This window comes from Lates calcarifer, linkage group LG18 (assembly GCF_001640805.2).
Source record: "Lates calcarifer isolate ASB-BC8 linkage group LG18, TLL_Latcal_v3, whole genome shotgun sequence".
Taxonomy (NCBI): Eukaryota; Metazoa; Chordata; class Actinopteri; family Centropomidae; genus Lates; species Lates calcarifer.
Genome location: NC_066850.1, coordinates 3,825,838 through 3,841,051, shown reverse-complemented (window position 1 = coordinate 3,841,051; position 15,214 = coordinate 3,825,838). Strand labels below are relative to the sequence as shown.

General features: G+C 41.8%; 1 protein-coding gene across 4 annotated transcripts in view; it reads left to right on the top strand.

Annotated features, from left to right (window-relative positions):
* Positions 1–15,214, top strand: part of tbc1d22a (TBC1 domain family, member 22a) — a 115,003-nt gene that overhangs the window by 4,624 nt on the left and 95,165 nt on the right. For all 4 annotated transcript variants that reach the window (XM_018700500.2, XM_018700497.2, XM_018700499.2 and 1 more), the window contains exon 5: positions 1,720–1,902. In XM_018700500.2, the coding sequence (XP_018556016.1) occupies positions 1,720–1,902 (183 nt within the window). The remainder of the gene's footprint in view (positions 1–1,719; positions 1,903–15,214) is intronic.

Here is a 15,214-nt window from a genome sequence, read left to right as displayed (position 1 = left end):
GCATGCGCTGTCATGTCATGTATTGGTACAGGGATATGCAAGATGACTTTTGCACCTTTAGTGAGCATGTTGCAATAACACAGTGCCTACACAGAAGCTGTAATACATGCACACTCAATGTACTTGGCAGGTGGGTAACCCAAGTGACATGCACAGTTACAGTGAGGCAGGCTGCTGTATTTGCTGGTGTCTTATTTTATTGTATATTCCATTTCCCAGTACTTTTAAGCTCTCCTCTCATCTTCTTTCTTCCTCTCCTTCTTCTGACAACAAAGAATAGTGCGAGCACATGTGCCCCAGTCTAATTAGGGAATAGCACACAGCATGACTTTCATTAGAGAGGCTCAGACTCCTCCCATATACTTACATACATCATAGACTTGGCACTCATAATACACTGCATCTTAGAGAATAAGAGATATACAAGCACACACACACACGAAACAAGTAGTCTTTATGCTTTCTGCAGCCTCTGGTAATGTATGGTTTCTATGATATTGGTTCAATGGATGTGCTCTCTGTTTATGTTTGTGCACTTGTATGCATGTATTTTTCCTCACTTATTTGTAATAATTGGTGCAGTATACTATGACAGACAAGTGGATGTGACTGACTTCCTCTAACTTGGCTTTTTCTTTTACAACCCCTTAAAAGTTAAAAGTTATTAAATGGACTGTAAAAGGGGCTCATTGTTACAGTCGCACAAAAGGTTGCACTACAAAGAAACTGCCGCCGGCTTTAATAATCTTTTTTAATTTTTGAAAGTGCAAATAAAGTGGTTGAGAACAGATTTGTAGCTTTTTATTTGTTCCTGTAAAAACTGAAAAGGGTATTAAAATAGGCAGCATTCCAGTTTTCTTAATTGCTATGGAGTGTTTGTGTGACTCCGTCCACGCACACAGGAGCTGTGTCGTGGGTTTGCTCTGGCACTGAGAAACATTGGCAGGGCTCTTTATGAACTTTTTCCTCCGTGTTCAGTGTGACAGGAGGAGCATCCTTCTTCACACAGATGTCCTGACCTCACCAGCTTGCTCATAACATGTCTGTGTGTGTAGTGTCTCTCCTTTTTTCTTTTTCTTTTTTAGCACATCTGGGGGAACATGTGGCCCTCTGCAGACTGCATTAATGTGTTTGTGCACCCGTTATAGATGCTTCACAGAGCTGCTGCCATCCTGGAGGCTCATTACAAAACAAACCATTAACAGTAACTACATTCATTACCACCTGACTAGAAAAAGATTTTAGGAACCATACAGTAACATTATAGCTAAAAGGCAGTAGTCCCATTGGATTCCAAGTGTAGTTTATTGTGGTATTATGTTGTCCATATGTTGGCCACATTCCTACTCTTAAGTACCTTTCTAGTAATACAGATTAGACTTGTAGTTGGAAAAATATCAGCTCTGTGAACCTGAAAAAGCAGTTCTTGAACTTAACTTTGTTAGCACAATTTTATCGGGTCAAAGGTTGCCATGGTTTGGTGAATACGAAGCAACGTGAAGCTGTAGAAGACTGTCAGCCTCCACCCACACCTCCCACATCTGTGTTGGAGGAAGAGAGTGGGGGAGAAATTAACACAATAGAGGAAAACCATGCTTTATCGATATGTTGTTTTCATTTTGGGAACCTTCATCATTTCATCATGTGAAATCCCTCCATTTGTTGTGTACGTGTTAATGTAACCCATCACTCTGTCTCACCTCTTTCTCTGCCCACCAGAGGCAGCAGGCGAGTGTGCAGCCCTCCACAGACAGCGGTCTCTGCCCCACCGGCCACCCGTCATCCCACTAGTGGCCCGCATGGCCGACCAGAACACATCTGGTACCCCAGCCATGACCGAGAGGGAAGCTTCCCGTCTGGATAAGTTCAAACAGTTGTTGGCCGGACCCAACACAGATCTCGGTAAGAGGCACTCATCTAACAGGTTGTCTCCACATTTCTCTGCTTTTGCCTTTTTTTAAAGAAACTTTTGCTCTCTAAGCTCTGCCATTTTTTCATTTCCTTGCACCCTTTTGCTCCTCACTCATAGTTTGCTCACTCTTAGTCTGCCAGCTGTGCTGCGTTTTTAACGATGCTGTGAGGGAGAAAGTCATCCAGCCATCTGGACATGCAGATTACAAGGGGAAAAAATACCACCAACAACAAAAGCAAATGACAGGCCTTTGTTCTAACCAAACGACAGGCCTTTATTGTTTATCCAACCCCAGAGACTTTGTTTGCTCCCACTGCTACCCCAGTAGCTATGAAATCCTTGTAGACCTCCCTCTTTACACTTGACTTTGTGTCCTCTGAAACTTAACTTTTGGCGACTGCTATGCACCAACTTGTTGCAGGTTATTTCAAGTCAATACAACTACATCAAAGACAAATTTGCCAAGTGAGCCAGTCTGAGTGTACAATTTGAATGTCAAGTCTATCATTTACAGACAGGATGTTATGTAATGAAATACTGAAAAACTGCTTAACTGCCATGAATATGTGGTGTTATGTGCACATTTCCCGGGAACATCTGCAGTTATATTCAGCACTAAGGGAGCACAGGTCAATCCATTCATGCAGGAAAAAAGAAAATAAAACTTTTTAATTTAAATTTACACATGAAATTCATATATAACACTAAGACATTTTATTTTAATTAAGAAAAAGCGTGCTGTGAAAAAGAAAGAGAAAATGCTTTAAATTGTTTGTTCAGTCAGTTTTGGACTGGACACAGAAGCAGCCATGAAAAATATGTATGAGATGTATATATGAGAAGCACTCATGAAAAATATGTTTTATAGATTAAAGGAGGAGGATGTACTGTCAACATCTCTGTTAAAAGCGTTCAGATCTCCTCTGTGTTAAGATTAAGGATGTACGTCAGATGTCCTTGGGTAGTTTTTATGTGCTATGGTACACTGTGTGTGTATATGTGTGTGTTGAGTGTGCCGTAGAAAGGAAGCATGACGTGGGACTAGGGGAGAGAATTGGAAAAATGCGGTGCTCAGCAAGAGAATGGGTTATGTGCCTGTCTAAATATCCTAAATATGTTAAATAGAAAGCGTGTGTCTGAGATATTTCTCTGCAGAAATGACACAGTTTAAATACCATAACCTCCATTCTCAAATGGTGGCTGTGGTCTTAATTTACCACATCTGAAGAGCCCATAAGGCAGTTATTTGAGACAGGCTATTATTAGAGACAAGCCTTTTATTCAGATTTTTCTTCTTTATTAGTATACTTTATCATATTTCAGAGGGAATCTTCTCAGTTTTTAAACAGTCGTTGGTGCTGTAGTACAAAAATATGATGTCTCTGCTGTCAGTGCAAAGTCAGCACGTCTTTCATCTGTTTTACATTAAAAGCCATCAAATGTTTCAGAGGTCAAAATGTCTGCCCTGGGAGGCTTTTATTGTGAAATGATGGATTTATAGTCAGACAAGTACTGGAGGTTTGAGGCTAGTACTGATATAGAAATTTATTGTGAAACATTTGCAGTATGGCCTGACAAATACTGTCAGATATCAGCTGTTTCACTTAAAGACCTCTGATATTTTATACTTTTGTGAAATTATTAAAAGCGCACTCTTGCGATTTAGCGCTTTTATAATATTTTCAGACTGATGATGGACAACTGGGAAAAAAGTAAAAATTGATGCAAAAGAGTCACATACACTTCTTTACGACAACCTGGCACCCTCATTACCTGCAATGCAGCAATGCAGTGTGTTATGCTAGTAGCAGCTAATGTGTCCACAAGCTCCTAGCATCGAGCAGAAATGAGCAACAGGCTATTGAGTTCTGGTAACCTCACCTCTTTAATGAGTATCATATTATCATTTCCACCATTAAAATATCTTCTCCAGTATGTTAACCTGCATCCACAGATCCTATGCCATCAACAGACACGGCTGATTGGTTTGCTGTCTGAATAAAAGTGTGTAAGCTTGTATCACTTGGAGCGCTTTGCCGGCGCTTTACTTGCCACATGTAGATTACTATGAGATACGCACACCAGGAGCATTGGCTAAGATCCTAAAATGTAAATGCTGGATTTCATTAAGTTTGAATGGCCTTAGTCAGCACAGTACTTCACCTCTGTGTGTGTGTGTGTGTGTGATCCCCTTGAAAACTTTTTCAGGAAAACAAACTGGTCTACAAGTCATCTGCATTAGTCAACAGCGGTTGCGGCCTGCTCGGGCAGAGTGTATCCTGTACATCAGCAGAGTGTCTTGAGATGTCAGCCCCCATTAGGGCCTGCCAGGCATCACAAGCCAGCTGTCTAAATTTAGTTTAGTCTCTGCGCCATGATTAGATAGCCCAGAACGGGCGAGCCACGCTGCCGGCTGCTGGCAGCATGAAAGATGAACTTCATTCACGGGACATAATTAAGTGAAGGATTGAGGGGGGTGGGGGGTTGATGATGGGTGATAGGGGAGAGGGATTGGGGCAGATAAGATAAGATGAAACTTTAATGATCCCCTGTGGGGAATTTGGGTCATTGCAGCAGCAAAGAATGGGATACAGATGAGAATACAAATAGGAAAAAATGAAATCGCCACTATGTGAAGGAATTCAAACCAAGTGTGACAAAATATTTCTGGGACAAAAATTAACAATGTTATTGTTTGCTTTTTCTGTTTGGGGGCATGGATATGTCTGGTTCGAAATACTGATGTAATAGTTTTCACATCAAGCATTTTACCATTTACACATGAGCAGATTTTTTTTATAGTTTTTCATGTAAGAAGAAGATGACAAGATGGATTAAACTCCTTGTCCTTAAAGTGTAGGTCACTGTCCCTGCATGCTGCCTGTGACACATTTACATACAAATTCCCCCACATACTGGTAGAAGCTGTCAGCGGGGATGATGCCCCCTTGTGTAAAAGAGGAACTCGACCGACTGTCCTTGAGCTCAAAGGAAGAGGGGGTGGGGGGTGAGATGATCCATTGGCTGGTCCCTCACTTGAATGGTGTAATTAATTGCGGAGGCAGCCATGTTTTTGGGCCAAGCCCCCCGACATGTCGGGGCTGCCAGTCTCTGGAGTCCACAGTGTGTTTGTCTGTGTCTGACTGCTATAACGTCGCATTATAGCTCTCTCGACTCTGTGTTACAGCCTAGTTAGTCTTGTCACGGGGTGTAGGCAGCATAAAGTCCCACTTTTCATACCTCAAATGATGTGAAACTTTGCCTGTACAACTGAAAACTGTATTGAGTTTGAAGGGGATAAAAAGACAACAGTGGGCACCCTCACTCACCTGTTTCCACCTGTTTTTTTCACCTGGTTTTTTTTTTACTTGTCAAAGTCTTCTTTGCTGTTTTTTGATCATTATACTTGTCCAGTTGGCCTTCATTATCTCCTCTGCGTTCAGATCTTTAACATCCCTGTCAGTTTCTCTCTGCCTCTTTAACTCTCTCTCTCTTTCTCCCTCTCCATCTCTCTCCTTCTCTCACGCCGTTGAGCGTTGCGACAGGTTGTGACAGCGGTCTGTTTAGCATGTAAGGTCATGTGGAAGGTGATGACCTGTGCATGTGCGAGAGTAGGGTGATTGATGTCGGGTTGATCTCACCTAATTATTCCTGATGTCCTGAGGCGAGCCTGTCTGTTGTGTGAGCCTGAACACAGCACCCACTGTACACTCAGCGAGTTATTTCTGCTGGGAAACAGAGGAAAAAGGGAAAAAAGAAACTGACTGATACAACCAGTACTTCCAGTTCATGAGTTTCCCTTCTTGTTACTGCAGCACTTAGCACAGTGGCATTATTTATAGAAAGTTGCAGAATTGTTACATTAATTGTCAGACTGGCAGAATGTGCTTGAAAATGATCCAATTACTAAACCTTCCTGCGTAACACAAAACAATTCAGGAGCACTATTATAATCCCAGTTAGAATCAAATTACATCTTAATGAATCACTTTTTTTGCAAATCACACACACACAATCTGAGATCCATTCATTATTAATTGAAAATGATATCATTATTTCTGTTTTATTCCACTACATTGTTGGTAGAGGTTCACTAATTGATGATGGAGTAGAGGCAAGATGTACAGCATGTATTTTGTGTGATTTTCTTGCCAAACCAGTTTCTACTGTCCATTTTCACATAACAGCCTTTGTAATATCAGACTAAGACCATACCATGTAGGAACTGTATTTAAAACGTAAGCCACTCCTCATCCTCAGTACCTACAGCTTACTGAAGTTCCTGCTGTTGGCAGCAAAACATAGATTTACATAAATGCACTTGCAGATATTTAACTGCCAGAAAAAGTTTATATCATGAGAATATGTGTCAGTGTGGAACTTCCAATTTATCGTTTGTAGGGAAAATGAAAATCATAATGAACGACACATAAACATTTGATTTTGCCAATCAAACACTGCGTTTTCCATCCAAAGCTGTAACTTTGAATTGTAACTGACAGCTGCCAAGGGCCTCACTGGAAGTTGTTAATTTATACAGACCTTGACATTGATCTGCATTGGTCTTAAAGCCTGTCAATTTGCACAGCTAAACCAGCCATAACATGAACACGCAAACAGGCTTCCATTCCAACACTTTAGTAAAATCAGTGACTGGGGCATTTTCTGTTATTTCATTCTACATTTGTCACTACTTGCAAAATAAATGCTCTCCCTCATAATTTGAATGTCCTGTAAATATTTTGAAACTTGCTGAATTAGAAAATAAGTTTGTGTGCACTTAAGTAAGTACAGCATTCTGTGTTTTTGCAAAAAAAAAAACAAACAAAAAAACACCAGGATGCCTGCCTGGTTTCTGTGCAGAGAAAAGAGCCAATCTAACAGCCACACTGGCAACCAGCTAAAAGGAGCGAATATGCCAGCATACAGTTAGGCCCCTCAGATTTAATAAATAAACGACAGTGAAAAGTTTACAGCTCGTAGTTTAAAGTCCTGTCAATTTCATTTGGATGGGCACAGCACTCCTGGCCCCCAGAGGCTTGCCCATAATGACATGTCCGACGAGCTGCTCTGTCATATTTTTCTGCAGCTTGTTATAGATTTTGGCTGCTCACCTGTCAGCTTTTTCAGCTGCTTTTAAAAACAAAACTTATTATTTTTTCTGCCAGCTCTGTTCAAAATCCGCGAATAAGTAGTGTTTGTGTGTGTGTGTGTGTTTAGTGTTGTAAAGTCTGTGAGCGGCTTACTCTATGATGGGTTGTAAGCCATAATGCTAGGTTTTACAGACTTTCTGCATATCTTTTTCTTTTTAATAGATTTTAAGACCAAGAGCTGGCATCTGACATGAAGCAGTTATTGCAGGATGACGGAAATACTGCTGTTGCTATGGCAATGGTCCTTTCTCTTCTTCTCTTTCTTGGCAAATTATCATCTATACTCAGTCTTTTACTTCCCCAATACCTTTCCCTTTTTGTCTCTTCTCTTCTTCTTTCTTCTCATTATATGAGCCTCACTCTTGTGCTCCCACATATCTTCACATATGCTACTGGTTATTGACAGAATACACACATAACATACCACAACCTACAAACACAAAGAAACTGCTTACCAACTATAAGAAAACAGAAAATGCCTACGAGAATAAAAATTCACACACTACTTCATTTCATTGCCTTGCTGCCTGTCTGTTTGCTTCTACCCTCTGTTGGGGGTGCTGCAGCTCTTTGTTCCACCTCCACCACCACAGAACAGCTTCTTCCCCAACTGCCATCACTGCCTCACTGCTGCAGCAACAGCAACTACGGTTAGCAGGCCTCTGCTACTCCTCTGCCACGGGTCGCTCACTCCACACTCTGTAGTGCTGCAATCTGCAATCCTGTTACACAGCAGCCACCATATGATAGGCTTACCATCAGCACTGTTTGCAAAGTTAATAGCTGCCATCAAAGTGGGAAGTGGTGGTGTAATTCAATTTAACTCAGTCCTAATGCCTCTGTGTAGGTGTGACCATTTCAGAGGTGTGTGTCACGGGCTTGGGAAGTGTAAAGGAAGAGATGATGCAGCATTAGACTGTTGAGGTAGTTAAATCTCTGGGAAATATGGCAATTTTACAGAGAGAACGGTCTCCATGTGAATTCTCAGTGCAAGGTTTCACTTTTATTTGAGACATCAATAGCATGTAATTGAAGAAAGGCAGAGGGGAAAAGAGAAAATGCATTGTATGTTGTTTTCTGTATAAGTGTCCTATTCTTAGAAAGTAGATACTGAGAGGAATACTTAATCTTGAAGTCACAGCATTTTGTAATTTCACTTTCCTGCTTTAAGAAGTGTATTCCACTGTGTTTCCTGCATGGTAACCATGCTAACAGTCAGTGGTATATAAATGTGTGTGTGTGCGTGCTGCCTCCTAGCATGTCCCCAGGCAAAACACCTGACTTAATAAGGTTGGTCCAACCACCAGCTGTCTCCTGTGTCAGTAGCCTCCCAGGTTGTCTGGCTTAGTTTATTCATACGTTGCACCATGTGGTCTTCCATGTGAACTTTCCATCTTCTCCTTTTCTAAGAGAAGCTCGACTGAACACACTTCAGTTCTTACAGTCCACAGCTGTTTTTCTGCTGGCCAGGGAAGCACTGCTTCACTGTGTGTGTCCACTGGAAACCGTTTTAGTTTAATCCTACAATTCATTATCTACATTTAGTTACTTATGGTTAAGAAGAAACAGCATAGTCATAGGTTTGTCAATTCTGTGAAATCTCTGTAAATAGTATTCCAAGTTTATACATGATTAATAACACAGCCCTATGTCAGGTTTTTCTCTTCTTTCCTTAAGGCTCTTTTTTTTATACCACTGCTGATTTATCCAGCAACCAAGTTAGAAGTTGGCTATAACCTTGGTAATGTAACTATCTTGCAATATCATGTCATCAACTGCAGTGACTGTCAACATGTTGTTGTTCAGGGTCATGACTAGTCACTAGTCAGTACTGCATTATTACATGTAATAATGTAATACTGCCAAACTAATAACACCTGCCAAACTACTCACTGGTAGTTCCTGCTACAGTAGGTGTCAGGACATGCCGACTTACAAGGTGAAAAGAATACAAGCCCTGCTGTGGCGGCTGGTTAAAATGTTCATCACATTCAAGGCAATGTCTTCAAACTGTCAAAATGTTTATGTTCGACTAAGAGCCCAAAAACTAGGTAGAGGTTTCAAGGAAAAAAAGCATCAGGCTACATTTCCAAATTATTGCTGATAAATTTGCCTGTAGACAACGAAAAAACTGGTTCACATGTATTATTCTTCAAATGAAGGATGTTTGTGTGTGTGTGTGTGTGTGTGTGTGTGTGTGTGTGTGTGTGTGTTTGCTCTCGCATGTGTGATTTCATGATGCATTGCATTTCTCAGTGACAGTTTGAACAGGCTTTATAGTTTGTATTGCAGCCTTCCTACGAACATTACTTTTTCGTTTTCACTGAATTCCACTACTACCAGTGGTAACTCATTATTCTTTGAACCTACACTGGTTTTAGCATATTAATGAGCGTTTTTTTTTTTAAAAAAACTGTTCTTCTGAATATAACCACCTGCAAACGTAACATAACTGAAATTCAAAATGTCTGTGTACTCCCTCATAAAACTTTCTTACTTTTAAAAAATGTCACTAGGTCAGATATTTTAGAACCTGTTTCATCTAAATCAGTTAAAGGAAAGGCAAGCTCCAGGGAATTGACTATACAAGTCCTCGTTACAGCACACAAAAGGAACACACACGCACACACATATATTCTCACACCTGTACGCTCATCTATGCCTGGTGTCCTCTCCCAGCCATCTGGGCCATCCATCAGGCCTCCTGAGCAGGTATAATCCAGGGGGGAGTATCTTTTTACAAGAGTCCCATTAGTTTACGAGCCGTCTGCTCCCTGGCGCCATCACTTTGTCCTCTAGATGAGTTAGACCGTTCAGGACTCTCTCACAGCATTCAAGGTTTATAGGAGGGGAGCTTAACTTTTTAATACACCGCATGATAAAGGTGTCTGTCCTGATTGTATTGTTTTTCTGACCTCGCTGGCAGAATGGATTCAGATGACACTGGGACAATACCTGCATGAAGGGATGGCATCCCCCTACTTTTATACCACTGCAATACAATCCAAGACAGGTGTTTTGGATTCTGTACCACTGTATTTACAATGATACAAGAGATACAACTAATCATTGTTGTGCTTAAGGTTTAGACACACACTGTAGTGTATGTGAAGACCTAAGAGTTGATTCTTGATTTGCTGAGGCAGCTCTTGTTCCAGAATACGACCTCCACTTTTGGCAGGTGTGTGTGGTATTCGCATGCGTAAAAGTGTGTGTTGCCTAGAACCTGGTGGTGTTTTGCCCCAGTGGTCGCGCTCCGTCTGAATGATGCCTGAATAGTGCATGGCTCCGGCCCGCCAACCGTCTTCCCGTCAGCTCCTTGCTCAGCCAGCACTGACTGACAGCACTTCTTCCCCTGCTCGCTGTCTTCTATTCTTCTCACCGGCCTTCATACTGAACCATGCACACAGGCAGGTAGACTGACTGACAGGCAGGTAGACAGGTAGACATGGAAGAGGTGGAGGTACTCACTGGCACATTCACGCTTACAATCACACACACACACCCACACAGTTTCATACTCCATTTGATTTTTTTTTCATATTACTGGGTTGTCCATAATAAGAGCCCTCACCTGACCAGTTTAGCTCCAAGAGCTGCAGTGTTTCAGTCCACTCAGGAGGCAAACTTACCCTTTTTGTATAATCAAGATTAGAGCCTAAATTATGTTTTTAAAGGATCCTCAGGGTGTTTTCACACCTGAAAGGCCAGACCAAGGTCTGAAACAAGGTTTGTGTTTTTCTTACTTTGTTTTGGTTTCACACTGCAATTTTGTGAGCACAGGAAAGAACTTTGTATGACATCTACATTCTCTCGTCATCACCTACATGTCCTGTGTCTCTTTATACTTAATTTTGATTGGTTGACAGACAGGCATGCGTCTGACACTGTGTTATCAGTGGCTATTATGCATAACCTTTTCCGTTTAAATAGAGAAAAATGAATGAGCAGATTAATTCTGTTCCCACTGTACTATTATTATGACATTACTACCACCTGCACTAACTTCAGTACTTTGTCTCCTCCTTTCCCCATGTGCTACAGCAGTCCATTTTCACTTATCTTCTGGTTATTTCTCTTTCTATTGTCAAATAGACTCAACTTCCTGTAACTGGTCAAAAAGACCAAAGCATCTTAAAAAAAGTGTTTCCAGACCGCAAACGAACTGAGCCATGGTGCAGTTTAATCCAGACTGAGACCAACTCTTTTGGTGGGACCAGATTTTGGTCCTTTGATCTGAGGCACCGTTCACACCTGCTATTTTGGTCCAGGCGTGAAAGCACTCTCAGATCCAATCCCAATAGAGATCCAAAGTCCTTATATCATGTCCAGCCTTACTTTCATTGTTGTTTCTGAGAAATTAAACTCATTCCTGGGATTTACTTTCTACATTCTAGGACAAATTGACCTCCACTACAGCACTTTGGTGAAAGTTAAACAACTATTAATATGTCAGTGTCTAAAAACTACAGCTGCTGTATAAATTTGCCAGCACAGCAGCAGGGGTACTCACTACTTGGTTTTGTCTATATCTATATTAGAGCTGCAGTAGGGGTGGGGGACTTATATTTAAATTACCTTACTTATCATATAGTAAGGCTGGATCTTAGATTTTTTCATCTGTGGAACAAAAGTTCTGGTTTCACTTCAGCTGTCTACTTAGGCCTTTCCCACTGAAAATGTGTCACGCAGGCAAAATGTTAAAGAAACGGTCCTGTGACCCACATGTAACTGGTCCAAATCCCCATGCAGATCGAGAGAATCTGGGCCAGAAAGGTGAATAAGACACATTCTCTCCTCCCTCAGCAAGTACAGTACAGTGGAGGTGGCCTTTATTGAGACACCCAACCCCATCTGCTTCACTGGAGCTGCTGACGGCAAAAGTACATAAGTGACTGGGCTGGGAAACTCCACCTTGTGTTCATTTGATGTGACCTTCCCTCTCCTTTTAAACTACTCTCAAACTGCCCTTCTGTAATACTTTTGGTTCTCTTGGCTGGTTAAATAAGTTTTAATGAAATAAAAACATGATATTTTGTTATATTTTGCCCTCTGAATGCTTCAAGAGTCATTGAGCATTCATTACCTCTGAGGGTCCCACATCAGAGCAGCTGTTGTGGGTGTTCAACAGAAGGTACATGGTGTCCTAATCACCCCCTATGGTTCCCAGCTTAACTCCAGCCAAGACAAAGTGCACCCCTGTAAGTTCATGCATAATGGAATACAGTAGACACACAGAGGAAAGACTAGCAGTGGCTGCCCTTGAGTTGCACATTGCTGATGTTACAGGTGTTTTTCATGCCAGCAAGGAACAGAACTTCCTCCAGACCAGTCCCCTGTGGTCCATGCCTACCAGCATGATAAACACTCCCAGTTCTGATCACGCTAATTCCAAAGCATGTGTATAATAATGTGATATTTTATTGGTCCCAGTAGGGAAATTGTGCTTTCTTTTGCCCATGCTTGCACTTCTACATGTATATTTTACATGTGGGGTAAATAGAGTTTTTGCTTTAATGAGTTGCCTCTGTGTTGTTTGTATAGAAGCTGCTTAAAGGAGTGTCTTCACTATTTCAATTAGTAGAGTAGTTTTTTTTTTTAGTGCAGATTAACTGTGTGGAGGGAGAGGGGTGTGTGTGTGTGTGTGTGTACACACACAAATGGCTTGTTTGCATTGTTAACTTTGCTCATCGAAACTGACGTGGACAGCTAGTCCCTCGCCGCCTCCAGGACAGTCACAGAAAACTTTTTTCCCTCCTTTTTGCCCACATTGTGACAAGTGCCCGCTGAGCAAAAAACAACAGATTAATTTTCCAAATGTCACGGAATGCCTTTAATTTATTCCAGAGGAGCTAGGGCTTGACTGTCTCATTCATAATGCACAGGAGATGCCCCAGAGAGTCAGATATATTTTCTGAGAGATGAGCTAGCCCCACACTAATGAAACGACATCTGCAATTTAGCCTGTATGTCAACTATGCTCATATTGCCCTCTCTGTTTCAGCCCACTGTGGGGAATGGCGTTTACTCCTCAGAAATGATTTCTCAGGAATTGGAGCTGAGATGAGTGTGGCTGTATAGTGAGCCTTTAGGAAGTAGGGGAATAGATACATTTCCTATGAGAGGGTATTTGCATTACAATAACAGATAACCACAGAGTCTATTTCACAGATGGATTATGGATCATATATTTGCTCGTGCAGATCTCTTCTCAAAGCAGCCTCTTAGCCCAGGACTAATTAAAATGTGTAAAACTGGAAGGAATATGATGGAAGATTCATCCTAGCAGAATTTACCATTGTTCTTTCATGTACTGTACCAGTGCTGTGCATCAGTGCTCTGACAGTCTAGCTGTGGGTCTATAAGTCATCTGAGCTCACGTTAAGGTAACTGTGATTTGGATTCCGCAGCGGTCCGGCTCTCTGCTGGAGAGAGCTTAGAATACGGGCGATTTGCAGGAGCAGAGGCTGTGTCTGCGGTTTGCCGTGTATGATGTATGGGTCGAACGGGCACATCTGCTTGTTCGGCTGGCCTCATAGTGCCAAGTAAATATTTGCTCCTTTGCCCTTTCCACACATTTAAACATGCCCACACGCATACTCAATGCACACATTCTTTCCTGCAAAGTGTTTGACCAGCAGGGACGGGGCTTTGTGGATATCACTGCAGCATCGGGATGTAAAGACCATTAGCCGACTCATGCCCCACGCCCCTTCACCCCCTCCTATCTATACCCCCTACGGTGAGATTAATGCCAGGTGGGGGAAATATAACATAGTTTAATTAAGCCTGAGTCCACAAGATTCATGGACTCATTTCTTTGCCTGACAGTGCAAATGAAGGTTCAAAGGGTGCAAGGCAATAGGAGAGACACCCTTGACTAGCTGTAATGAATGCAGAGGTGCACATAGGATAACGATTCCACCCTTAAAGACAGACTGTGTTTCAAATGAATCCTCCATAACTTCACCGCAGCTGTCCCTTTCTACACCTGTGAAAGGTAGCTGTCACTGCAAGCGACCTAATGGTGTGTTCACACAAATTAACATACACACTCACACACAGGTAGCAGCTTCAGAGATTCAAAGATGTAAAAATTCGTCCAGCAGGTAGAGTTGTGAAAGTTAATGCAAAACTTGAAAAAATTATACACAAGTCCTTTTGACATGCAGTGGTGGCAGTCAGTAGCCTCAACTCATGAATCAGTCTTTCATGAGCCTGCGAGACGGGACGGATCCTAACGAACCGCGCTGGGACTGGGACTGGCAGCGATTCCAGCGCAGAGACGGGACCACACTGCCAATCAGTTTTGCCTGCTGTGGCATCAATATTGTATTATACCATGCCAGTAACATGGGGTGCTGCATGATAACAAGTTTTTCCTGGTAAAACTGCAAACTAGCAGTAAATGAAATGATTTTTTAAGTGAGTATTCCATTGCTGTAGCATTGAGTTCCTTTAACATTATCAGACTCAAGATGGTAAAAAAAACTGATCAAAATTGATGCAACAGAACCAGACATATTGGCTTCTTTATTTCATATATTCTTTTTCCTTGTTGTCCTATGTTACCCACAATGCAACTTGACCACTGTCATCTCAGTTGTGGCTAGTCCCTTCCTGCCTGTTAGCATTTTCAAAATCCTGTTCTCTATGAACATCGTCCCAGCTACATACTGTTTTACAAAGATATGGATTAGGTAAACACACAGTGGACATATATCTTGTGTTTTTTTTTTTTGCCTTTTATTGATAGGACAGTAAGAGAGACAGGAAACAGGGAGAGAGTGGGGGAACGACATGCAGTAAGGCCAGATCGGGACCACTAGGGCTCACATGGTATGCGCCCCAACCATTCAGCTATGAGGATGCCCCCTTTTATGGTGTTTTTGTGGGGAGTTTGAATGAATTTGAATGACAGTGATCATCTCCCTATGTGTAAGTGTTCCACCAAATCGAGTCTACATCCCCTGTAACTCTACCCTCCTACATTTTTTTTACATTTTCAAACAGATGCACAGATGTCCATACCTTGCCCTCCACTTGTTGTAGCCCTTAGGAAAGGCAGGAAGCAAAGAGACACAGACACAGAGAGAATCAATGGAAAACCTACAGCATCTTTGTTTTGCAATTTTTACAGCCTGTGTCA